Source organism: Aquarana catesbeiana, linkage group LG13 (genome assembly GCF_042186555.1).
Source record: "Aquarana catesbeiana isolate 2022-GZ linkage group LG13, ASM4218655v1, whole genome shotgun sequence".
Classification (NCBI taxonomy): domain Eukaryota; kingdom Metazoa; phylum Chordata; class Amphibia; order Anura; family Ranidae; genus Aquarana; species Aquarana catesbeiana.
In genome coordinates, this window is record NC_133336.1 from 29798751 (window position 1) to 29824201 (window position 25451).

At 42.3% G+C, this 25451-nt stretch overlaps 1 protein-coding gene across 1 annotated transcript in view; it reads right to left on the reverse strand.

The window, feature by feature from the left end:
• Positions 1-204: 204 nt before the first annotated feature.
• WDR20 (WD repeat domain 20) overlaps positions 205-25451 on the reverse strand; it is an 84992-nt gene continuing 59745 nt past the window's right edge. Inside the window, exons 3-4 of the mRNA XM_073608820.1 lie at positions 22751-24028; positions 205-398 (exon numbers count right to left, since the gene is read on the reverse strand). Of these exons, the coding sequence (XP_073464921.1) occupies positions 345-398; positions 22751-24028 (1332 nt within the window). The 3' untranslated portion in view covers positions 205-344. The remainder of the gene's footprint in view (positions 399-22750; positions 24029-25451) is intronic.

Genomic DNA, 25451 nt, shown 5'->3' on the forward strand with positions numbered 1-25451 from the left:
CATTAAGGTTGAAAAGTATAAAGCAAGAAGGAATGAATGTACTATTTAATTTCACTGTAACGTCTAAGTTTTTTTTATATATTTATAATATATACACATATATTGGTGTTTTGTCTCTTGGGTGAGTAGTCAAAGACCAAGAACCAAGCAGAAGGAATTTTTCCACCAAGTTAATTGTGTTATTTATTTTTGTGTGTTCTGTAGTTTTTTTTTTTTTTTTTGTTTTTTTTTTTAATAGAATCCCACAACTGACATTTTTTGTTCTAAATTGATACTCTGTGGTTGAAGATTAGTTCCTGGTTCCTCTGTCATTACGTCTGGTCCTGTGGTGTTATGTGTGATGGCTATACTACAGTTCCACTTGGAGAATTCGCTTGGTTTTGGGATGATAATAAACCCTGCAAATAAAGCAGTTTTTATTAAATCGATAACAAGAAATGGTAAGACATGAATTGCTTAAAAAAAGTAATTGAAGAAAGATACTGCCACTTAAAAGATCTTAAGTAAACCAATGAAATGGAACATAAAAAAAGCAATTTCTTCTTGGCTTCCCTTGTGGCCGGCCAATATAAAAATGTTAACGTTTAACTAAACCCAAGAACAAAATGTTATATACTGCATAGTACTGGTCATTCCATATGGTGGCTGCATTGTTTATTTATTTCGATCCCCCCCCCCCCCCCCATCTCAGGCCAAGTATACTTTCTGCAGGTGCCAAAAAAATACCGGTTGATCCTCCAAAAAGTCTTGTCCCACCACCCTGAGGAGGGGGTGGGGGAACGTTCCATAGTCTTACCACATTTCCTGTCCTAGGGTGACAACGCTGCTAACTCCATAAAAGTACAGAGGGTGTTGTTCCCCTAACACAGGAAATGTGTCACTGGAAGAATTATTAGGATTACCAAGTGTGAAAAATGCAATACTTTTTATTCTTGGGTTTACATATACTAAATTGACAACACCAAATACATTTTTCCCTTAAAGTTTACAGTATTTCTAAAGCTTCTTTTTTAATTTTGTATGGAGTAGGGAAGGGTTAACAACCAATTCATTTTATTGTCATCTATATTCCATTCGGGGAGATTTCCCTCCGATTTCTGCCTTATAGACACAACCGGGTGTGAGAATAAATTCCCTGAAGCAAGGTAATGTAAGGGGTAGGTGAGGAGGCAGTGCCCAATATCCAAAGAAATGCAAAAAAAAAAAAAAAAAGTTTCTATTTTGTGGTTGTTTATTGGAAGCAGCAAAAAAAAAGGTCAAGCCAACGCGTTTCAGGGGAAAAGACCCCCCCTTCTTCAGGGCTGCTACTGTTTGTAGGTATGTGAACAGGGAAAATCCCACACTGGTATGTCAGAAATACCAGAATCAGAATTGATCTAGGATCGCTGAGTTGGCAGCAAGGTAAAGCCCCCTCTGACAATTGTCACCAAACAGGAGTTTCCTCTATTTCTGTTCTGATGGCAACTTAAACATTTAGATTTAGGTTTAGATTTACCCCTCACTGAGTCCCGGTGACCATGGTCACCAGGAGAAAATAGAAAAAAGGGTGAACATTACCAGAGGGACTACAGCAATAAAAATCTATATCAATACAATAAAGACCGCACTGAAAAAAAGCTCACATATGTGCAAAATTATTATGAACCCTTCAAATTTCAACAAAATAACAATACAACCCAAATTGAAAAAAGGTGAATAAGATTACTTAAAATGTGTGCAAAGAAATACACCAAGATTTTATTATATATATATATATATGTGTGTGTATATGTGTATGTATATATATATATATATATATACACACACACACACATATACATACATACATACACACACACACACACACTTTGATTTAGCATTACTCTTTTTTCATGATTGAAGGTCCATTCAGCAATGGTCATTGTAGTAGGGGTGTGTAATATTGTATAAATAAATAAATGTGTATATATATATATATATATATATATATATATATATATATATATATATATATATATATATATATATATAGTATTTCTTTGCACACATTTTAAGTAATCAGTCATCTTATTCACAGAATTTTTTTAATATTTTATTTGGGGTTATATTGTCATTTTATTGAAAATTTGAAGATCCCAAATTTTTTTTTTACATTTTTTGCACATATTTGAGCTTTGGTCAGCACGGTCTTTATCATATTGACACTTTCATATATTTTGTGGTATAGTACCTGCTGGTGACCCAAATTAAATCCCACATTCATGGCATGGGTTTATTGCACATTCATTCAGCAATAAAAAAAAAAAATCTAACCCTCACTCTTAAAATTAAAATTAAAAAAAAAAAAAAAAAAAAAAGTAAGCTTTTCTTTTTTTGGAGGTAAAAAAGTAAAAATAGTTTTGGCTTTAGCTTATAATTATTTCAGGTACTTATATAGCACTGTCAATTTACGCAGTGCTTTACATATATATTTACATCATGTTTGAACATTAACATGTTATTTAAGCCAAAAGCGAAAGCATTAAGCCCCATACATACGGGCCAAATGTCGGGCAGTACCGGCTAGTTTCTATTCAACATTCGGCCTGTGTGTATGGGGCTTAATGCATTCAGCCTATGCGTACTGTAGCCCGTCTGGCTTCTGTCAAAAGGGCATGACCAAAAAAGGTCTTCCGTCCGGCTCCAAAAGCCAATTGCTGAAAGCGCTGACTGGAGTGTTCTGGGGGAGGGATATCATTTATTATTTTCCTTAGGAGCCTGCAAAGCATTGCACCTGCCAATCAGAAGTCAGGTTCCTACACACTGCTTGGGGCTCTCTGCCCACACCTCTGCAGGGGCGGACCGTTCCTGATAAGCATACCCGGAGTTCATTTAAACTACAAGCCCATCCTCCAGGGTGGTGGATGGGACTTGTAGTTTTTTTTATTTGCAGATTCCTGTGAACAAATGAAGTGGCTGTGTGGTAGTTCACTAATGCTTCCTGCTCGTGTATACAATGTACAGCCAAATAGCTTACACAGTCAGCAAGAGCCCTGCTTAACACCCACGATCTGCAATGCTTTCCAGGCTCCCCCAAAAAATAAAATAAAACACACTTTTTTTTTTTTAACTGCAAAAAGATGTGCATTTATTATCAATTTTTTTTAAAGGTTAATTTATCCTTTAAGAACTGAGGGAGAGGAAACAGCCATCATTCTTGCTGAACATGTTGGTAGATAGGGGTGTTGAATATAATATAAATTGCAGCATCGATGCATCGCGATTCAGACATTCATGCTGCGAATCGATTTCTGACGACGTCATCCGTCAGTGTGTGCAGTGCTCTGCCTCTCCAGGAGAAACAGGCAGAGCCTGCATGGTGGATAAAGCCGCCCCCCCCACTGAAGCAGAAAGTCAGCTGATGAGCCGACAGCCAGTACAGTGTGCAGAGGGAGGGGCTCGAAAAGACCCAACATCAGGAGAGGCTTCACTGAAGGCACCAGAAAGGAGAAGACACACTGAGCAGTATGGAGGAGGGGGAATCGACTGACACAGAGCTGGCAAGAGCCACCAATCCCATCCCTCCACTACCATCACCCCTCTGCCCCTGATCCCACCTATCCCTCTGCCCCTGGAGAAAAATATTGTTTTCTCTGACTGCTTGAATTTTTGGATAAAAAGTTTAACCAAGCGCACTTGCGCAGTAATCGTGATGCATCGTGAAATCAAATCGTGGACAGGATAATCTTAAACGAATCGTGAGACAAGTGAAGATGTGCACAACTATTGGTAGACTAAACCTACACCCTCTACGGGCAGCATCGCTGGCGAGCATGGACTTATTGCCATCTGCAGCTTATTTAATTGTGTTTTGTAGGCTTCATTACATTTATTGTATGCATTTCTAATCTGTTTTTCCTGATGTTTGACCCCACCCTGTTTTTGTCAATAAAGCTTCAAGATTACATTCAGTCTGGCTTATTGCAGAATAAGAGGGTTAGAGGCCGGGTTCACACTGATGTGGTCTGCCGTATCGCATTTCATTTGTACAGGAATCACACCAGATTCCTGTACAAAATGACATGCAAACTCAGTGCGGTGCAGATTGAGCCATACATTATGTACGGCTCAATTCGCACCAAAAACATGCAGGACCCTTTTTTTTGTCTGCACTGGAATCCGAGCACATGGCTGTCGAGACCCATGCGATCCGATTCCACAGTTCGCACTGCAAACTGATTTGGGGGTGTCATTAACTTTATATTGACACCCACAGCAATTCAGAGAGTACAGTGTGAACTACCTGCGATTCTGATGCAGTATGGGAACCGCACACAAATCACTGTACCAGTGTGAACTGGGCCTTAAAGAGGAACTGCAGTCTGCCCACATAATTTGTAATAAAAACCATCTTTGCCATTCTGAAGCTTCCCTCCAACCACTTTGCATATTATTTTATATATACTGCGATTCTGTACTTGCCAAATATGCTGCAGAAATCTCCCTCCACTGAGTCTGGCTGCAACCATTTTAACTGTGGGCAGCTGAAGCTGCTGCCTGTTCACTTCCTGGATTTACATAGACACCTCCAGCTCTGAAGATCTCATTGGCTCTCTTAAGACTCATCCTCCCCCCTCCCTTCCTGGCAAACTCTCACAAGAGAGAGAGAGCTGTGCATGTTGTCATAAGCCTACACCAGCGAAGGCGAACCTTGGCACCCCAGATGTTTTGAAACGACATTTCTCATGATGCTCAACTACACTGCAGAGTGCAGGAGCATCATGGGAAAAGTAGTTCCAAAACATCTGGGGTGCCAAGGTTCGCCATCACTGGCCTAGACTAATGACCAGACAAGAATCAGGAAGTGGGCTCTATAAAGGTATTTACTGGCATAAAAGAAAAAAAAAAAATGTTTTACCATCCAAAGTTAAAATAACAAGGGCAGAAGATTTAATAGATGGAAAGTTAAAAAAAATGACTGAAGGTCCGCTTTAAGCTGCATGTTGAGGTACACACAGGCAAATGTACGGCAAGGACAGAACACCCAATATCATTTGCCAATATACACTTAACAGTTTCTATAACTCAAAGCAGATGGTTATCAATATTTATCTTTAATTGTTCCCTGTCATAAAGTAACATTATCAGCCATATTAGGCCAAAGAATGGAAGTCAGTGGGAATATTGTGGCAGGAAGTGAGCTGCGTTTATGAAAATTCTTCCCCAAGCAACATCTCCTGCAGCTCGTGAAGCCCCTCAAATCATCACCTCTGAAGAAGCTTTGAGGAAATTCAGTCCACAAACCACATAAAATTGACCTGGATAAGAGATCTCATCTCTGCAAAAGGTAATGCAGCCATGATGACCTGCAGGAGGCCCAGAGACTGACAACATTCAGGTGATTCTTAATCTTCGACTGTGAAACGTTAAGCTCAGGCAGACATCAAGATTGCTAAAGCTTTCCAAATCCTGCCGTAATCTGTATTCTTAACTTGACAAGGGGGCATTAAAGCTGAATAGCAGCAGATATAAAACCACAAATACAGCTCTGTAATCCTTAAAAATAATATATATATATATATATATATAAAATAAATTATATATATATATTTTTTTAATACAGCCAAATTCAGTGTCTGAATTTAGCTTTACCCTCTTAAAGCGGAGTTCCACCCAAATATGGAACTTACGCTTATCTGGCTCCTCCCCCCTCCGCTGCCACATTTGCCACCTTTCAAGGTGGTCTAATACAGGTATTCACTCCAACTTCCCCTCCATCCCACCCAACCCCCGTCTTCTGGGAGACACACAGGTCCCAGAAGACAGCAGGGACTAGTCAGGACGCGCAGCACGGCTCACACATGCACAGTAGGGAACCAGGCTGTGAAGCCACAAGGCTTTACTTTCCGATTCCCTTATTTAAGTTGCCGGAGCCGAGGGACGAGGGCTTCACGGGCACCCTGGACAGGTATGTGTCCTTATTTTAAAAGTCAGCAGCTGCAGCATTTGTAGCTGCTGACTTAATTTTTTTTTTTTTTTGGCGGAACTCCACTTTAAAAATGTAACTAAAGGCAAACCCCATTTTTTTTACATTGCAGATGGTTTAGAACCCCTGTCAGTTTTTATTGCTGTGCCCCCGTTAAGGAGATTCACACTCTCTATCTGTCCTGTTTACCGGGAAAAGAAGTATTGCCCTTACACTTTAATCCCCTTTTTACTGTAGCACACTTGCAGTGCTCTCTGAAGAGTGTTGGGCATTTGAGTCACTCTTTAGAGAGCATTTGACAGGTGGCAAACAGGCATTGCTTTGCCTCCACACCACCCATTTTTGCCTCTTGAATCCCGCATTAGCACATGATTGGGGGGGGGGGGTGTTTGTAGAGTGGCCCCATCCAATTGCACGGGTCGCTGCCAGGGAGCACCACACCCACCAAAAGCACCAGGGGGTACAATTCCTGCTGTGGCATGTGTGCAGCCCCTGCCACTGTTTCCTGTAGCCAAGGAGGTAGCAGTTCTGGGTGGTAAAAGTACAGCTCCCTCCAAACTCACATGTGAGCAAGCCCTTAGATCAGGGGCCTCAAACTGGTGGCCCTCCAGCTGTTGCGGAACTACAAGTCCCATCATGTATGTAACTGTCAGCCTTGCAATGCCTCGTGGGACTTGTAGTTTTGCAATGGCCAGAGGGCCGCCAGTTTGAGACCCCTGCCTTAGACTGTCCTAAATCTGGTGTGCTGCATGCACATGTGTGGACAGGTTGATAAGAAGGGAGAGAAAAGTAAGCAGACAGATGACCTCACAAGTTTTGCTCTTTAACCGCCCAGTCATTCAGCTGGGGCAGGCAGGATGCTTTCATTAGATTATAAATGCAGGTGGATCAAATGTACATACAACAGTTAAAATGCAAAAGGAAAACAAACTAAAAAGAATGATAATATCCATGTGGCTAAAGAGAAGATAAACCTGCATGGTACTGAATAAAAAACACTCATTAACACATACCCCAAGGCTCCAACTGAGACCCCCCCCCCCATCCCTGCAATGACACAATGATTGAGTCCGCCACATCTGCTGCGACTAGCGCTGAAGCCTAGGACACGTTCCCAGGAAAGCGCAGATCAATCAGAAGGAAGATTTTTTTTTTTTTTTTTAAAGGGTAAGCCAAGTCCAGCATCCGTCAGTACATTAAACCGGTGATGTCAACACGGCGGCCGAGGAGAAAACCTTCCTGCTGAAAGCCCATCTAATCTTCAACACAACCGGCCTGGTTTTAAAGTGCCAGTCTAATACTGGGGGGAAGAGGGAATATTACAGCCTCTTTTGTTAGAAGACCATTCTGAATTACATCAAGAAATAAGCAGAACACAGGCAAAAAAAATTAAATAAATCTACAAGTTGTTAAAACAGAACTCTGGGCAATTACTTTAATAGATTCTTTAATAGTCAAAGGATATAAACCCACCTGGTGTGCACCAAATGCCTCTGCAAACACAGATTACCTTTTAAAAATTATCACTGACATCATCACTGTGCTGTACATTGCCTGTGTAGAGCAGAGCTGTAGGAAGGGCCCAACAGGCTCCACCCACTACTGGCTGCCGTCAGAAAACTACAGGAGGGGGGCGGAGACAAATCAATTACCCTGCACAAGGAGAGAGCAGAGCTGTAGGAGGGGTCCACCAGGTTACCTGCAGAAATCTACTGCAGGAGGCGGAGACAAGACCAGTCTCCCTGCACAAGGAGAGAGAGAGCAGCGCTGTAGGAGGGGCCCTCCAGGCTCCACCCACTACAGGCTGCCTACAGAAATCTACTGCAGGAGGCGGAGACAAGATCAGTCTCCCTGCACAAGGAGAGAAAACAGAGCTGTAGGAGGGGCCCACCAGGTTCCACCCACTACAGGCTGCCTGCAGCAAACTACAGGAGTGGGCGGAGTTGAGACCAATCACCCTGCACAAGGAGAGAGCGCAGAGATGCGGGAGGGACCCACCAGGCTCCACCCACTACAGGCTGCCTGCAGAAAATTACAGGACTGAGCGGAGACCAGACCAGTCACCCTGCACAAGGAAAGGGAGCAGCAGTGCCCGGGTCTTTTCTTACAGGAAGGAAAAGTCTCACACTGGATTACTGCATAGATCTGGAAGAAATACAAAGAACAGCCCATCTATTCATCCTCAGCTTTATCTGCCACGTATATCTTCCCAAGTCTGGACTGGGCTTATACAAGCAGGCCAGCCAATGAATTATTAATAGCACTTATTTAGCTTTAAGTAGATCTAAACCATAATGAAGGTTCTATACACAATGCTTCAAACTAATACTGTTTTTGCATCAGAGGGCTGCCAATCTCCTGAAGCCTCTTCCATCTACTTCCTGTCTGCATACACTCCAGCGCTGGCTTCACATCATTGCTCTGGACCAGGTTTCTGATAGTGACAATGATGGACCATTCCTGCAGAATGTGCAGTCGCTTGTCATCTCCACCAGAGATGCATGTGAGAGGACGACAACACAAAAGCATATTGGGAGGTGACAGGAACAGTTTTGTCACACTAACAGGAAGTGCCTAAACATGGACCTCTAATACAGGACCCCAAGATTTAGCCACTTCCTGCCCGTAGGACGTCATATGATGTCCTTGGGTTGAAGTGGCGATATCTGGATGATGGTTGCAGCCACAGGCATCATTCAAATATCCGCTTTCAGCCGGTGATTCCCTCACATGTAAAAGCCACCCTAGCGGCTATTCAACCACTGGATTGCTTTTACAGGAAGGGGAGATATAGATTTATTTTATTTTTATTTATTTTTTTTATGAGTAAATTTATTTTTTTGGGGGGGGGGGGGGGGGGGTAAATTTTCTAGCAAAAAATACTGATTTTAACTAAAAAGTGCCAGAAAAGGTCTGGTCAGCAAGTGGTTAAAGAACTTTTGATATTACATTTGATAAAACGATAATTCTCCCGCTCTACAAGACTCTGGTCCATCCGCACCTAGAGTATGCTGTCCAGTTCTGGGCATCAGTCCTCAGGAAGGATGTACTGGAAATGGAGCGAGTACAAAGAAGGGCAACAAAGCTAATAAAGGGTCTGGAGGATATTAGTTATGAGGAAAGGTTGCGAGCACTGAACTTATTCTCTCTGGAGAAGAGGCGCTTGAGAGGGGATATGATTTCAATATACAAATACCGGACTGGTGTCCCCACAATAGGGATAAAACTTTTTTGCGGAAGGGAGTTTAACAAGACAAGTGGTCATTTATTAAAATTAGAAGAAAAGAGGTTTAACCTTAAACTACGTAGAAGGTTCTTTACTGTAAGAGCAGCAAGGATGTGGAATTCCCTTCCACAGGCGGTGGTCTCAGCAGGGGGAATCGATAGTTTCAAGAAACTATTAGATAAGCACCTGAATGACCGCAACATACAGGGATATACAATGTAATACTGACATATAATCACACACATAGGTTGGAAGTGTCTTTTTTCAACCTCATCTACTATGCAACATTAACATGTTGAAGCTTTTATGAGATTTAATCTTAATCTGATTTCTGTCTTTTAACAGTGAGTGAGGGCTGAGGGGTTACATCAAGTTCTGACAGGTGCTGTCTAAGCCACCATCTCATCACATTAGCATGCAATCAGGCAGCACCCCTGGGATTCCTGGTGAACCCACAAATCCTCGCTTTCAAAGCATAAAGCAGAACTCAACCTTGTCTGAGCACTGCAAACTGAAAATTATATTTAAAAAGCAGAACTATACCTCACATTTCCCCCATGGGGTGGGTTGGGGATTCCCCTTCACTTCTTGCCCCATAGCCAAAACAAGTGTCCCCACTGAACGATTTTCACTTTATTCCTGTTCCGGTCATAACCCAAACTTCTCTCACTTTTGGTGATAATGGTAAACAGGACAAATATAGAGAGTGAACCTCCCTAATGAAGACGCAGACCGCAATAAAAACCGACAGGGGTTCCAATACCTCTCCACTCTATCCAAAATTCTGACACTTTGGGGACCAGTGACACGTGCTAAAAATATGCACTGTCACTGTAATGACACTGGCTAGGAAGGGGTTAAACATCATGAGCGATCAAAGGGTTAACCGTGTGCCTGGCCTGTGTTTTACTACACTGCAGAAGGTACTTTTACTAGGGGAAGAGATGGAATTTATTCCCCATTTTGCAAGGACAAAAACTCCATCCCCCCCCCCCCGTCAAAACGGCGATCTGCCTTGTTTACATAGGCAGATTGCAGTTCTGAGTGTCTGCCTGAGGATTGGAGGGTGCCGGAGGACATCAGGTACCTTGCACCCGCTGATCGGCTTCCTCTGTGTAATCAGAGAAAAAGTGACCTGTCGGCGGCGCGCTCTCTACCTATAGGGGCGCTTGTGCAGACTAGCTTTTGAGTGCCCATTGACATAGAACACGGCTTAGGTGAAGCTGCCCCGTGCGCGCTCTCTACCCACTGGCTGTGATTGACAGCAGGGGGAGCCAATGGCTCTCTCTGCTGTCTCTGAGCCTATGAGAGGAGAGGGAGAGTGGACAGAGCTGCTGCTCTCATGCACAGTGATGGATCCAGATCGGGCTCAGGTAAGTACAAGGGGGGGATGGGGGTGAGCTGTAGTCAGGTTTGTTACTTTAAAGTATAACTACAGAAAAAAAAATAATTTTGGATACAGAAAGGGAGGGTTATAGCCCCTCAGTTTATTTTTTGACATTTATGTCCCATTGCAGAGATTTCCCTTCACTTCCTGTCCCATAGCCAAAACAGGAAATGACTCACTAATACACGAGGGGTGTTACTAGCCAGACCACGAGGTGAAAACAGAGGAGAAAAAAAACAAAAACAACCTAATGATTGGTAAGCTGTAAAATATAACATTTTTGGGCTCAGAGTAAGAAGTTGGTGCTCCACTGGAGGAACTGGCTGGTGGTGATGTGCTATTCAGGTGTGTAAGACTAACAAGCCTTCCAATTATTCCAGCAGAGAGGGGGACGTATCTGCCCTTCTACATACACTGCAGAGGAAGAACCAGTGGTGGATATTGGTGCAGAGATAAAATCATGTTGCAAATTCTAAACTGTGGCGATTTACAAACTAAAAGTTTTTCCTTCTATTCAAACAAAATTTGAAAAACAAAAAAAGAAAACTAACATGCTAACATTAGTGCAGTGCAAAAAGTAGCCAATAATAAATTATATAGCTAAAAGTCCATATCTCTAATGTTTTCCAATCGAGGAACGTTGGTCACTGTGCAAATGTGCATCCAATCAAGCATCCAAGTGCCAAAATGTGTAACACCTCCACCAAGGACATCATCAGCTGACTCACCTCATATGTATGATCCCTGAAATCAGGATGGTCAATAAGAGCTTTCCCCGCTGAGGGAATAAGTGTCATCCAGTGGTGAGTCAATGGCAAAGATAACGATTCCTCTGCAGTGTATATGGAAATAAGAAGAACATATAGTGCTCTCTACTAAATAAACGTTTATTAAAAAAAAAAAATAAATAAAAACTTACAAGTCCAGCACTTTTAACAAGTACATATATTGAGTGCTTCAAGAAAAGTACAACCAGAAAGACGGCCGTAGGTGACGTCATGCGTGGCTCCTCACCTGTACGCATTACGTCCTGGGTGGGACGCAACGCGCTTTAGACTGTGTATTGAAGTGCGGGTTATGTGGCTCGGTTCCCACTGACAAAGCCCTGCCCAGGGCATGACGTGTATGGGGGAGGAGCCACGCATGACGTCACCCACGTTGGCCATCTTTCTGGTTTGATGTACTTTCTTGGGAGTGCTCGATATATGCACTTGTTACGAGTGCTGAACTTGTAAGTTTTTTTACCTTCTTTTAAAAAACATTTAGCAGAGAGCACTAGATGTTGTTCTGCTTATTTGTTCTGCTTATTTTCATATACACTGCGGAGGAAACATCACCTTTGCCATTGACTGACTCCCGGATGATCCTTATTCCCCTCAGTGTGGAAAGTGCTTATTGACCATCCTGGTTTCAGGGGGTCATACATATGGAGGTGAGCAGCTGATAATGTTCTTGGTGGAGGCGTTAAACTAATTTTGGCAATTGCATGCTTGATTGGATGCACATTTTCACAGTGGCCAATGTTCCTCGATTCCTCTATTGATGAATAACTCTGTAGATGTGGACTTTAAGGCAGGCCATACATGGGTCGAATTTCGAAAGAATTTTCTTTCGAAAATCTTATCTAAGAATTTGTTTGTAGTTTGCACCATTAGTGGGCTGCAGCAACAGCAGATTTGTGTGTGGCCATCGAATTTGAGTAATAGGGCATGTTGGAAATTTTTTGAAGACTAATGATTTTCTAATCAATGATGGGAGAATCGTGCGAGAAATGTAATCAAAAAAGAAATGCGCATGTGCAAGAAAAGAATTCTCAGAAAGAAAAGCTTCCCGCCCACGAAAATGCTTTTCTGTAGCAACATAAGGTGAAACTGAAGACTTGGTTGGCCGAACTTTAAAATCAATGGTGGCACCATCGGATGACAAAACGCACAGAATTTCTGGATTTTCAAAAGTGAGGCGATTGAAGCTGTATTAGTGCAATTGTGACAAAGAAAATGGAGTATTGTCCGTGATACTTTTTTTATTTGCACTCACATTTTTCATGGACAAGCTTTCGGGGTGTGTCCCCTTCTTCAAGGTCCAAGCAGTACTGACTCACAAAAGTTTTAGCAGAAGGTAAAAATGTTAAAAAAAAAAAAAAAAAAATCTGAGGGAAAGGAAAAAGAAAAACAAACACATACAAAATCAATAGTATGATAATGGATGGGGGTGATAGTCACAGAGGGGGTCATAAAACTGTAGTATAATGGGTGAGGCAACAATATCTAAATTTAGGCCATTTTTTTTGTGTCCAAAAGAAGTATCATTCCTAAGAATAAGAATGATACTTCTTTTTGACACAAAAAACAATGGCCTAAATTTAGATGTTGTTTCCTCACCCATTATACTACAGTTTTATGACCCCCTCTGTGACTATCATAACCCCCTCCAGTCTATAGCTTTCCCTCTGTCTTATCTCACTTGCAAATAGCTTTATTACCATAGTATTGATTGATTTGTAATGTGTTTGTTTTTCTTTTTCCTTTCCCTCAAAGATTTTTTTGTTTTTTGTTTTTGTTTTAACATTTTACCTTCTGCTAAAACTTTTGTGAATCAGTACTGCTTGGACCTTGAAGAAAGGGACACACCCTGAAAGCTCGTCTATGAAAAATGATATGTTAGTGCAAATTAAAAAAAAAAAAAGTATCACGGACAGCACTCAATTTTCCCTGATTTTCAAAGGAAAATTCTTTCGAAATTCAACCATGTATGGCCAAGCCTTAGCTATCTCATTAGCTACTTTCACCAATTTATCTGATTGTAAGTTTTACGAGTTATTGTATAATTGCCTTGGAGTGTTCAGCTTGCAATTTTTCTTCAATATATTTAGTTTAGGTGCCTTTACGCTGATTATCTGTCTTTCTTGCTGTGTATAAACTTAACACGGGTGTTAAAAAGGAAAAATGTGCCCCAGTAGTGTGAAATAAAAAAAAAGAAAAAAAAAGGAGCTTACTGCTTTTAGTTCCATGTCTCCAAAAATTCCTGAGAGGCTGGAGAGTTCAAACACACAGCATGCCCATTACTGTCAGCAGATCAAAATTAAAAGTGGTGAAGCCATGTATCCCTTATATCCTGGAAAATCATCTCCCAGCATTTGCCACTAGACGGAGCTGTGCATACAGAAGATTCACAATCTTCACCAATACTCCCCCTATAGATGCTGAGACTTGGATAAAGCCTTTCCTTCATATTACAAAGTGAAGCAAAACTCACAATTCAAGCATTCGGAGTTGCCTGAGGGAGCTCTCAGCTCCCATAAGGCTTTAAGGCAGGTACAAAAAAAATAAATAAAAATGAATAATAATTACAACATATTTCTCATATATTTATAGCATGAACATGCAAATGTATACTGCATTTTTGGCTAAATCTGGAGCTCCTTTTAAAAATGTTTAAAACACGACACTTACCTGTTACAACTCTCATTCCCTGCACCCTAAAACAGGTGCCAATTTTGGTACTGCATACTCATGGATGAGAAACATTTGAAATTTTAGGGTTTTTTTTGTTTTTAGCAAATTAGTCACATGTACATTTAATAAAATGCCAACTGAGCATCAGATAGTTAGATAACTTAATTTAGATAACTTAAAAGGAAAAAAACACAAGTGCATTTATAGAGTGATTTCTAAATTCCACTCACCAGTACACAATCTTAAAACAACCCAGCTTATTCAATAAGCCAGTGCAGTGCGCTGTCATCCATTGTAACCAATCAAAACAATGACCTTTTACTAAACGAGCTTCAGGAACCACAAACCTGATTGGCCAGGGTGGGTCAGAGCTTTATGCATCATAAGTCTGGAACACAAAGTGGTTAATCAGTTTCTGGAGCAGTCCTGGGTTGGAATACAAATAGACACAAAACACCAATACAAAACACCAAACACCATACTTGGAGCAAACTTCTTTCCTACAACCACAGGTTGCAGGAAAGAAATTTGCTTGATTTTCCCCTCAACACAAAGTTTATGTGGGAATCCCTCCTGCTGGGCTATTTTCCATTGTCTACAGCAGCCGCTAGCGATAATCGCAGGTAAAATTCAGCATGCTGGTTGTACCCAAGTTGATCAACTTGGTACATTCAGCCTGCCCATACAGTTTGAATTTTAGCTGGTTCCTGCTGAACCGGCCAAGATTTGAACTGTGTGTGACCTGCCTAAATTGAAAAATCTAGGGGTGATATTTAATGCTAGCTTAATTTTTGATCCAAAATGTTGCTCGCCTGCATCCTATGCTATCATATACTGTAGTTGAAAACCTGATCTGCACATTTGTGTTCTTCCGACTTGACTACTGCAATCCTTTACTCCAGGGGTCTCCAAACAAAGGGCCAGTTTATGGTCCTTCAGACTTTTGAGGGGGGGGCGCAGACTCTGGACAGAACGTCCTGGGAGTAAAGCAATGCCCCCTTATTGGTATCAGTGAGAGGAATACTGCCCCATTGTTGGTATCAGGGTACAGAATAGTGCCCCATCATTGCCATCAGTGGGAAGAATACCGTAATTCCCATTGTTGGTGTCAGTGGAGGAATAGTGCCTTGTATCGGTGGCAGGAATAGTGGTTCTAGGGCCGGATAAAAAGGCAAGCAAAGAGCTGCATCCGGCCCACAGTTTGGAGTACCCAAATACCCTAATAGACTACAATATGTACAAAATTCTGCAGCCAGAATCCTCATTAGGTCTGGTACAAGTGACCATATTACCCCCCCCATCTTTGAGTCCTTGTATAGGCTACCTGTCAGGTTTCACGTAGACTTTACGATCCTCTTGCTCACCTATAGGGCTCTTCATGGCTTGACACCCCATTATCTGTATGAACTTTTATCAACTTACTCCCCTCCCCTTTGTAACCTCGGTTCCTCAAATTCTGGTCTTCTCTATGTCCCCCTACTCACCTACACTTGATGGGAGAAGGAGCCTTCTACTGCTATGCCCCAAAACTCTGGAATTAACTTCCAAAGAACATCAGAGTCATCTTCTCTAAACTCATTCAAATTTAAAATTGTTCTTTGGACAAGCCTTTACATAATTGCTGCTTTTTTTTTGTTTTATACTGTGCATTTCCTGAGTTTTTGTGTCTCTCATTTTTGTTAAGTGACCTTTAAAGGTGCTATATAAAATAAAGTTGTTTATTATTACTAGTACATGAAAAGACAGCCAAAACTGTGATGGGAATGTTTAAGTAGGCTATTGATTAGTAACAAATCTAGCTTTAAACCTAAAAACAGAATTTAGGCACCATGACGTAGAAGTGTTTGTCAAGCTGGCACCACAAACAAAACACACTTATTGTGTATATATTTAAAAAAAAACAAAAAACAAAAGAAGCTTTATAGACAGATCACACATTAGACTTGCCAGCTGGCTATGCTTTATCACTCCCATCAGTGTATCTACAAGAACTGGTGATTTGACAGCCAAGTACTTGAAGCTCGGGACTACAGAAGCTGAAATTCAGGGAATTAAATTTACCAACAAAGGTATCTTTTTGATATTGAAATGATGTTGAGCAAAAATCGGATGGTTTGTGAGAAGTTTCGTGTTGGACCTCTAAACGGCCAAGTCCGTCTAGGCTTGCTTAGTTTGCCATAACTCACATTCATGAAGGTTCCAGACCTGGTAGGCTACCAAGCCTGAATAGTATTCTTCATCCACAATATGGAAGTTCAGAAAATAAATCCTGATTTAAAGGCTCATCAGCTTTTTTTCTTGCAACACCAGGACTGCTGCAGCACTGGGATCGCTGCTCCTAAGGACAAGGTAGCATCATAGCCTTAAGAGAACACAATAGATTTCTCATTGGAACAAAACAGAAGTGTTAATGTTCATTGATACTTCTCAGCAGTAAATGCGCTTGAAAGTGTACCGTGTGACTTCAACCAAGGATTCCTCGCTTCTGTGCCTACCCATCTCAATAACTAAAGCCAGTACAGAAAATTCTGCTTTGGGGTCATGTGGTGTTTAGTTACACAATCACTACCAAAGAGGGAGGGGGATGGGGAAATCAGCCAATCTCTACACTGATCCTCCCTTTTAGCAAAGATTGCGTGACCTGATGGAGAGGCACTTTATGACTGGCAGTCAAGGGACTACAGTAGCATTTTCTGTATGTTAGTAGGAAACCATACTGGTTTATACCTTTTTTATTTAAAAAACAAAAACAAAAACTTAAATCCTTTCTTGGGGCAGAATACAGGACACAGGATCTCCAGTCATAACCATGGGGCGTCCCAAAGAAGTCAAACCGAGGGGTGGGCAAAATGGCAAGCTACCAACAGGTCCATGTAAAAGGGCAAGAAAAGGCTCACCAGAGTTTCAAGTACAGCTGGAAGCAACTTACACCATGAAGTAGCATCTGAGAAGGCCTGAACATCCATCTGGTTAAATCCTAAATATGTGAACAGGAAACCAGGTAGTCTTGCAAATCTCAAAACACAGATATCTAATGCTGCACCCTAACTGGCAAAGGGGGAACCTTTCTTCTTAACCAGTGATCTCCAAACTGTGGCCCGCCAGCCTGATGTGGTCCTTTGCTTGCATTTATACACGCCTTGGGGCACTATTCCTCCCACTGACACCAACAATGGGATGCTATTCCTCCCCCTGATACCAACAATGAAGCACTATTCCTCCCACTGACACCAATGATGGGGCACTATTTCTTCCACCGACACCAATGATGGGGCACTATTCCTCCTCCTACTGATCACTAAGCCGGAGGCATTGTTTGCTTTTACTGACACTGGAAAGTGTCTTTCTACTCCCATTGGCCACAGTCCGGCACCCCTAAAGTATGAAGGACAGTAAACTGGATCTGTGTTTGGAACCCCCCCCCCATTTTAAAACCATAGGCTCGAATGATGAACAGTCTGATTCACCAAGCAATAGGTCGAGTAAGAGGCAGAAGTGCCCATGGGAACCCTCGGGAAGACAACAAAGGACTTCAATTGCCCAAAGGAGGCTGGAACCGAGAAAAATGTCATGTACTACATCCAGACAGTGGAGAGAAAAATCCTTGGGATGTTTCAGAACAGGACATGGAAATAGAATAATGTCATGGCTATTGTAAAAGGAGGAATTGCCTTGGGGGAGATGGGAAGCCCTGGGTCTTAGAACAACCTTACCATTGTGCAACACTAGAAAAGGCTCCTTACTGGACAACGCTGCAAACTCAGATACCCTCCTCACACAGAGGTGACAGCAATGAGAAATGCTGCCTTAAAAGCGAGATTGGAAAAGGGAATATCAAACAAATTTAAAGAGTGGCCTCTGAAGGGAGAGAGAGAACCAAGTTAAGGCCCCACAGTGCCGCCAACAGGAATTCTAGGAGAAGGAGTGATAAGCACAGAACCCCGCACAAAGGCCTTAAAGCAATGAGAGGTCAATGGTCTTAGAAACAGAACAGCCAGGGCCAAGGTTCAACCCATGATGGTGCTCAAGACAAGATGCTGAGCCAGACCAGAATGAAAAAGACATAATTCGTCCCACAGGAGCAACTCCTAGGATGGCACCACAAGAAGTAGGCCATCCAGGTGTGGTGGTAAATCGTGTGAGAAGTGGACTTCTTACCTTCATGAGCATAGGGATGACAGAATCCATTATCTCCTATCTCGCAGGACCCAGGCTTCAACAACTAGGCCGTTAAAGACAGTGTCCAAGAAGCAGGATGGTGAACGGGACCTTGGGACAAAAAATCCTAACAACCCGAGAGGGGGGTGGGAGGGCCACATACTCTGAGTATGCTCAATTGAGCATGCTCAAATTCCATGATCTCCTAGGCTAGTTCAGTGCAATGAAGCTCACTGGAACCACCCTCCTTCTCGTTCCTGCAGAGCAGACAAGGAAAGAGCTGTAGAGGGAAGGCGCTGATCAAATGGAACTCATCTTACCAAGTCACCAGAGAATATATGGACCTGGCAACATACCTGTCTAGTATATTATTGAACCTGGATGCCAGAACATTCATGTCCAGTGTGACCCCCATCCTTAACTGTGGCAAAGCTTGGGACACCTCAGAATCCAGACGCTGACAACAAAGTAAATCTGCCTGCAAATTTTCTACTCCTGGGATGCAAATTGCAGATACAGCAGGAATTCCCGTTGAGCCACACAACTTCTGTTGCCTCCCAGGTGGTCGATGTAGGCAACTGCCATGGCACTGACGCAATTCTAGGACCTTTCAGCTCAGAGGTCCAGCATTGGAGGAACAACCAACAAGCTTGCAGTTCCAAAGCACTAATGCTCTGGAACCAGAGGGACAGGAGTTTGTCCTGAGGCAGCAGGACCATGTCCAATATCAGGCCCAGACACTTTAAACAATTACTCTGAGGATCCATCTGAAGCTCTGCAGTCTGCACCACTCGCTGGACATTGGCAGACAGGGGCTGGGTGGACTGGTCCTTTAACAAGATGTAGTCCACCACATGGATACCTTGAGCTCAAAGCAGAACAAGGACCTGGACAATCACCATGGTGAATACCCAGGCCGCTATGGACAGGCAACAAACTAGTAGTGGTGCAAACTTATGCAAACTGCAGATAGCACTGATGAGGTGGGAATATAGGCATGTGTAGGTAAGCCAACAGATTCCCCAGCAGAAGGGAGGCAATGACAGACCTGGCAAACTTCTGCGCCCTTAAAAAACAGAGGGGTTTAAGATCCAGAATGAGGCAAATGCTGCAATAGTCCTTGGGTCACTGCTCAGGATTAGGAAAAAACCCTTGAAACCACGTTGAGTCCAGAACAGGGACAATGTTTCCCCCCGCGTGTAGATCCATCCATCTTTACAGAGGATGAAAAATTTGAGAGCATGAAGCAGAGCTCAAAACTGGACCGGATACGAAAATCTGAGATTTTTTCAGATCAGGTGGTGGAAGAGGACACCAGAGTCTTCAATGCCCACAACCACACCCTTGTCAATCGGACAAGTGGGGGTCTCTAATTATTGTGAATTGCTCCTAGATAAGGAGTTGCAAGGCTTCTGATGAAAGTGAGCCCCAGGTTTCTCTGTAAACATTGGGAAGTTCACTCTCCATTACCGAACATTAGCAAGAAACATAGTAGCTGCGTACTGGAGGTTTTGTCCTTGCAGCTTTTCATAGCAGCGTTCAATCTAATGAGGGTAGCTGCCTAAAACCCATGTTCACAACTAGGAGATCCTGTGCCTCGTACTGTACCATTAGGAAATACCATAATACAGGGTGTGCCTGTGAAATGATTCACAAAGCACTATGGGTTTCTAGCATATCATAAGCCACTTGCCTTCAGACTTGCCCCCTTAATTACAGAATTTCTGAAGAGAACGGGGACAACTCTGTCAACAAGCTCCTTTCAAGAGCCTATAAAATCTGGGAACGTGAAAAGAAGGCTGCTGCTGGTGCTGTGAACACAACCAAGAACTGCACAGACACCAAGATTTATATGCCTGTGCCCTCTCTGTGCACCGAAAACAAAATATATCCGATAAGGTCCACTTTGCATGTCTCTTCTGCAATAAAAGCAACTCAGCCTGCTAGCTCCCCTTCTAAATGTAGACCAGCGTTTCTCAACTCCAGTCCTCAAGGCGCCCCAACAGGTCATGTTTTGAGGATTTCCCTCAGATCAAACAGCTGTGATAATTACTAAGGCAGTGAAACTGATCAAATCTCCTGTGCAAAATAATGATGAGCCTGAAAACACGACCTGTTGGTGCGCCTTGAGGACTTAAGCTGATAAACACTAATGTAGACTAAAATGGGCCATAGACTGTTCGAATTTTGGCTGGTTCACCAAAAACCGGCTGAGATTCGACCATGTATGGGCAGGCTGAATGTACCCAAGTTGATTTTGTACAAACGTGTCTGATTGTGATTATTGCTAGCAGCCTTTATAGTCACTAAAATAATCACTGTGTTCTTGTGACGGAGACAGCCTCCCCCCACTGGGAGAACACAATGGCTCAGCGGGAGGGATTCCCCCATTAACACTGACTGACCCGTGGTTGCAGGAAAGAAAAAAAAAAATATATATATCGCTCAGTCTATGGCCCAGCCTAGGCTGTCCATGTGCAGCTGTGTGTACATTTGCAGTATGCGTTTTCGCCAGGATCATCTCCCGTGTGCATGTGCGAAAATCACAACAGTCTGGACAGTAAACATGCTTGATAACTCAAAACTCAGAAACAGCATGAAAACGCCAGCACAGATGATTGAGCTAACAAATGCTGCAACGCTGGAGGAAGTAAAGTCTTGAGGACTTTAATTCCCTTTAAGTTTTTCGGGGCATTTGTAATCTTGCATGGGGTGGGCAGGGGAGCAGGAGGTTCTTGTTTGGCTACAGTCCTGCTCAATGAGATAAGTTGCCTACAGCACTCAGATAGGACAAGCCTCACTAAAGAAAAACTAATGTGAACAAAAGCTGAGCTTTGAAGAACAATTGTGCAGGCATACCTTGGCAGCACAGGAAAAAAAAAAAAGCCCATAATTTGTTCAGTCCCTAACATACCAAAGAAAATCAGTTACAACACAAAAAAAAAAAAAAAAAAAAAAAAAAAAAAAAAACTTTGGTTGTTGCCCCATATAGACTCCTGGGCTGCATCTTAGTTCCAAGGCAGTTGACCTTAAAATTATGCCCTTCATTGCAAAAGAAACCGCTGCCACCAAAGCTACCATGCAGTCCAGAAGCCAAAGAGTGGCAGCCGGTGTCTGAGGCCTCTCGACCTAGATCCTTTTCATGTCCTTCAGAAACGAGCACCTGGTTTTCCTTTCACCTACCCTGTCACGTTTATTGCTGTGAAAAATATACAAACCTTAGTTTGAACTTTGTTGCTTGCATTTAAAGCCGTGCTTTTTGTGTGTTCCATTTTTTTTTTTTTTTTTAATTGTTGCTATCTACTTATTCAGTTTAAAATAAATTCAATGAAAGAAAAAAAAAAAAAAAAAAAAATGAAATATTGCAAGTGATAGGCAAGAAAGGAGTTACACATTAAGCATACTAAAGAAATCAAGGTAACCGATTTATTTACAGAAATACAGATCTTATTAACTTAATAGGATAAACTTGTGTCCAAGTTTAGTTTGCTTCTAGAGTGACTCAATATACACTTCTTCATTGATACATTAACAAGTGCCTCCAAATTAATGGTTTATCAGGCTACAATCACCATACCCCGTCAAAATTCCAGACTCGCTAATTCTTACAAAATAAAAACTTCGAGTGACCGAGTTCCGCCTCAGCGTCGTGGACAGGGAATAAAGCCTTTCTGCATGTATTACAACGTACAGGCTCTGTCAACTTTTTTTTTTTTTTTCTTTGGTTGGCACAAAAAGGTTTTGATATAACACGTAGAATTTGTCAACATACGGATTGCAGTGGAAAAATTTCAAATGATTCAAAACGGTATGACATGCAGTAACCAAAATATGTCTTGGAAAAAAAAAACAAAAAAAACAACTTTCTACTTAAAATGGAAAGAATTGTCAGCATTTTTTTAAAGAATGTTCAAGGTCCTGTCAACTACAAGCAATAAAAGCAACCAGTACAGAGTTGTGATCCAACTAGCTTTTAGGAAAGAGACTGTGGGATTATAGTAGCTCTGACAAAATGACCGATTTTATTGAGTGTAGCCGACAGATCAGCCTTAAAAAAAGAGACCTGCTGCTTCTGAACCATTTTGTTCATCAGTTTGATGCAAGTTCTGACACGTTTAGTATACCCTTATCCGCCCATTCCCCAAAAAAATAGCAGTTCGGAGTCCCTCTCCTTCAGTAGAAAACAGTTGGTCTCAACTCTCAGGTGGGAGTCTGGTCTACATTGTCCATTTTAGTTCATTCCCCCCCCCAAATCAAGTCTTCCTTTTAACCTCCCTTATCCCTCCTAGCAAAGCCAATATTTCGCATTACAAACCTTAGGCTCCTGCTCTGACTGTCCAATCATCACCTGGCAGAAAAAGGTGGCCTAAAAAACAAGCAAAATCCAGACGCTCAGTTGAGAACCAAACCAACCGTTTTCTAAAAAAAAAAAAAATCCACTTCAGCAAAGATTAAAAAAAAAAAAAATAATTCATAACATGCACCAAGCTGATCGATGAGCAAGAGATTTCAAAAGCTACAAGACCCTCCTCATAGGCCCAGAATCTAATCTTGGCGCAGCATTAAGGATTAAAACTTACCACTTTACCAGGCCTGGCCCATGTGCAAATAAATCCTTCCTGACAAGCAGTGACTATACAGTCTTCAAGAAAAATGAGCACCGTTAGTCTTTCGTGTGCTATTTTTTTACAGATAAGAGGCTCTAACAAAGGTACATCTTCCATCCTGGGGCAAAGAGGGGTACCCAATGTTTTAGCAGGGTCCGTTTTATTTTTCGTAACTAGGTTGAGTTTGTCACTACTCTTGCTAGATATATGTCCCATACTGTGGTTCCTCTTGTGGTCTTTATCATGGTGCCTGTCCTTGCGGTCGTGGATGGACAGGGTGGCAAACTTGCTGACGCCAGAAGCGATGGCGCTGTCCACACTGCTTTTGCTGCCAGTGTTGGACACAGCGGAGTGAGGAAGGCTGTTGGACCTTGGAAGAGGGGGAGGTACGGTGTTGCCCGGCGTGGTGATGCTGTTGCCATTGCTACCTGGATTGGGGGCCCCACTTCCTGCCGGTGGACTGGTGGCATTCATGACGTTGGTATGTGTCCTCGTTCTTGACAAAGGCTGATGAGGGAAAAGAATGTCTTCCGTAAGGTCCCATAAACAGAGCTGCGTGTCCTGGCCTACTGAGCCAAATCTGTAGGTCACACTAACTGGACGACTGTCTGTAGAGTTCCGTTTGGACAACCTTGACTGTGTACTATTGGCCCTGTCTCTACCGAAGCTGATCAGTTCCTGGAAATCTTCATCACTTCCACTAAATTCCATAGGATCAGTCTCTTCTACACTAGTGGTATTGGGGTCAAATGCCACCACACTAACCCAAGACTTGTGACCCTGGCCTCTGGCTATTACTCGACAGTCCACAAAAGACCAAACAGTGACCAGGTCATCCTCTCCACCTGTTACAATGTACTTCCCATCAGGGCTCCAACAAACACAAAGGAGTCCACCGAAGTAGCTTTTCATAGTACCATGCAACTCTACGGAATCAAAGTTGAACACTCGGAGGAAACCATCTTGACTTACGCAAGCCAAGAACTTCCCATCTGGGGAAAATGCAAATTCATTGAGGGCTCCCTCTCCCACAGTCCATTTCAGTAGAGGGTTCCGCGTGGATTTGCTCTTGCATGTATGAACAGCAAAGCTTTCTCCTTGTTTCAGTAGCTGGTAATGTGGTGCTGTAGTACCGCACGTGTGCTCCACGTTATACAAGTACATGTTCCCACTGGAATGAGCTACAAGAAAAAGGCTTTCCGAGCCTGGGACCCATTTTACACAGGTTACTCTGGACTTGTCTATTAGCCTCTGTTAATGACAAGAGGAAAAGAACAAAAAAGTACATTAATTTCATATGGCAGCATACATTCTAGAAAACACTGAGGTCATTATAAAAATTGGAGCAAAGTAAGAAAAGCTCAACTAGTCAGAATCCCATATGATACAATTCAGTGGTTGAAAGCAGGTATTAGAGATTCCAAAGTTAGTGTTACCAGATGGTCAGGTCTCTGTGTAGAACTGAATGGTGGGGCAATTTACAGCTGGTCTAATCCCTTACCTCAACCACCCCCTTTCCCAACTCCCCTGCTCTTTACAAACCCATATACTCAAAAAATGGCTTACATGTTAACCTTTAAGAGGAAACTGCTGCTCTAGAACCACTCAGTGCATTTACACGATCAATGTGATGGGAATGGTCACATGATTTCAGCCAAATGAGGTGGGGGTGGAGGAATCACCATTTGTCAATTCAGCCCCTTTCATCTAAGAGCCTATGGCTGTAGCCTTGGAATTTGGTCATTTGACCGGAACCAGAAGGCATCCAGGCCAGCAGTGTCCTCAGATGAGTCTTGCACTGCAGACCTGGCAGTCCTTTCAGGGATGTCCAAATAGGGTGGCACTCTACTGTACAAGAACCAATCAACTTGCATGGTCACTAGCTCAACCCCACCTCACTACTGACCCCATCACTGCTTTGAAAAGCCTCATTAAGTGATCCCCGTTTGAACATTTGAAAGTTTGAGGATCTTGGGGCTCTTCAAAAAGCAGACCTGGTGTGCAATAAAAAGAAATGTCTCAGACTATTTTCTATTCTTTCACCATAGGTACACTTTGAAAAACACACTTCTATGAAAAGTAAACTTCTTAAAGCTGAAGTGGTATTTCAATTTTTATAGTTACGTTGGTACACCTTGGACCACTAAGTATTTATGTGCCATATCTGCGGGATCCCCATGGGAGGCTGGAAATCACTGTAGTAGGCCCTGCTACTATAATGAAGTCTACTAGCTTCTATGGATGCGCCAAAATTTATCGGCCCAAAATACGGTTCTGCGTTTTCTCCATAGGAAAATAGGTGCCGATAATAGCCACTGAAAATGTACATGATTTTCATAGGTCATGTGCTCAAAAAAACGCAACATTCTGCCTTTACAACCACTTTAAAAAAAGGAAAAAATAATAAATGAACGTTTTTGGAGAAAAAAAAACAAACAAAAACAAACCACTGCCGTAGAGTATCTTAAATTGGTGCCATTCCATAAGTGTGCATAATTTTAAAAGCATGACATGTTAGGTATTCATTTACGCTGCATTAACAGCTTTCAAATTTTACAAAAAAAATGGTTATACATTGTGTTTTTTTTTTTCTTAACGCATTAAAGGGATTGTAAAGGCAGAAGGTTTTTTATCTTAATGCAATCTATGCATTAAGATAAAAATCCTTCTGTGT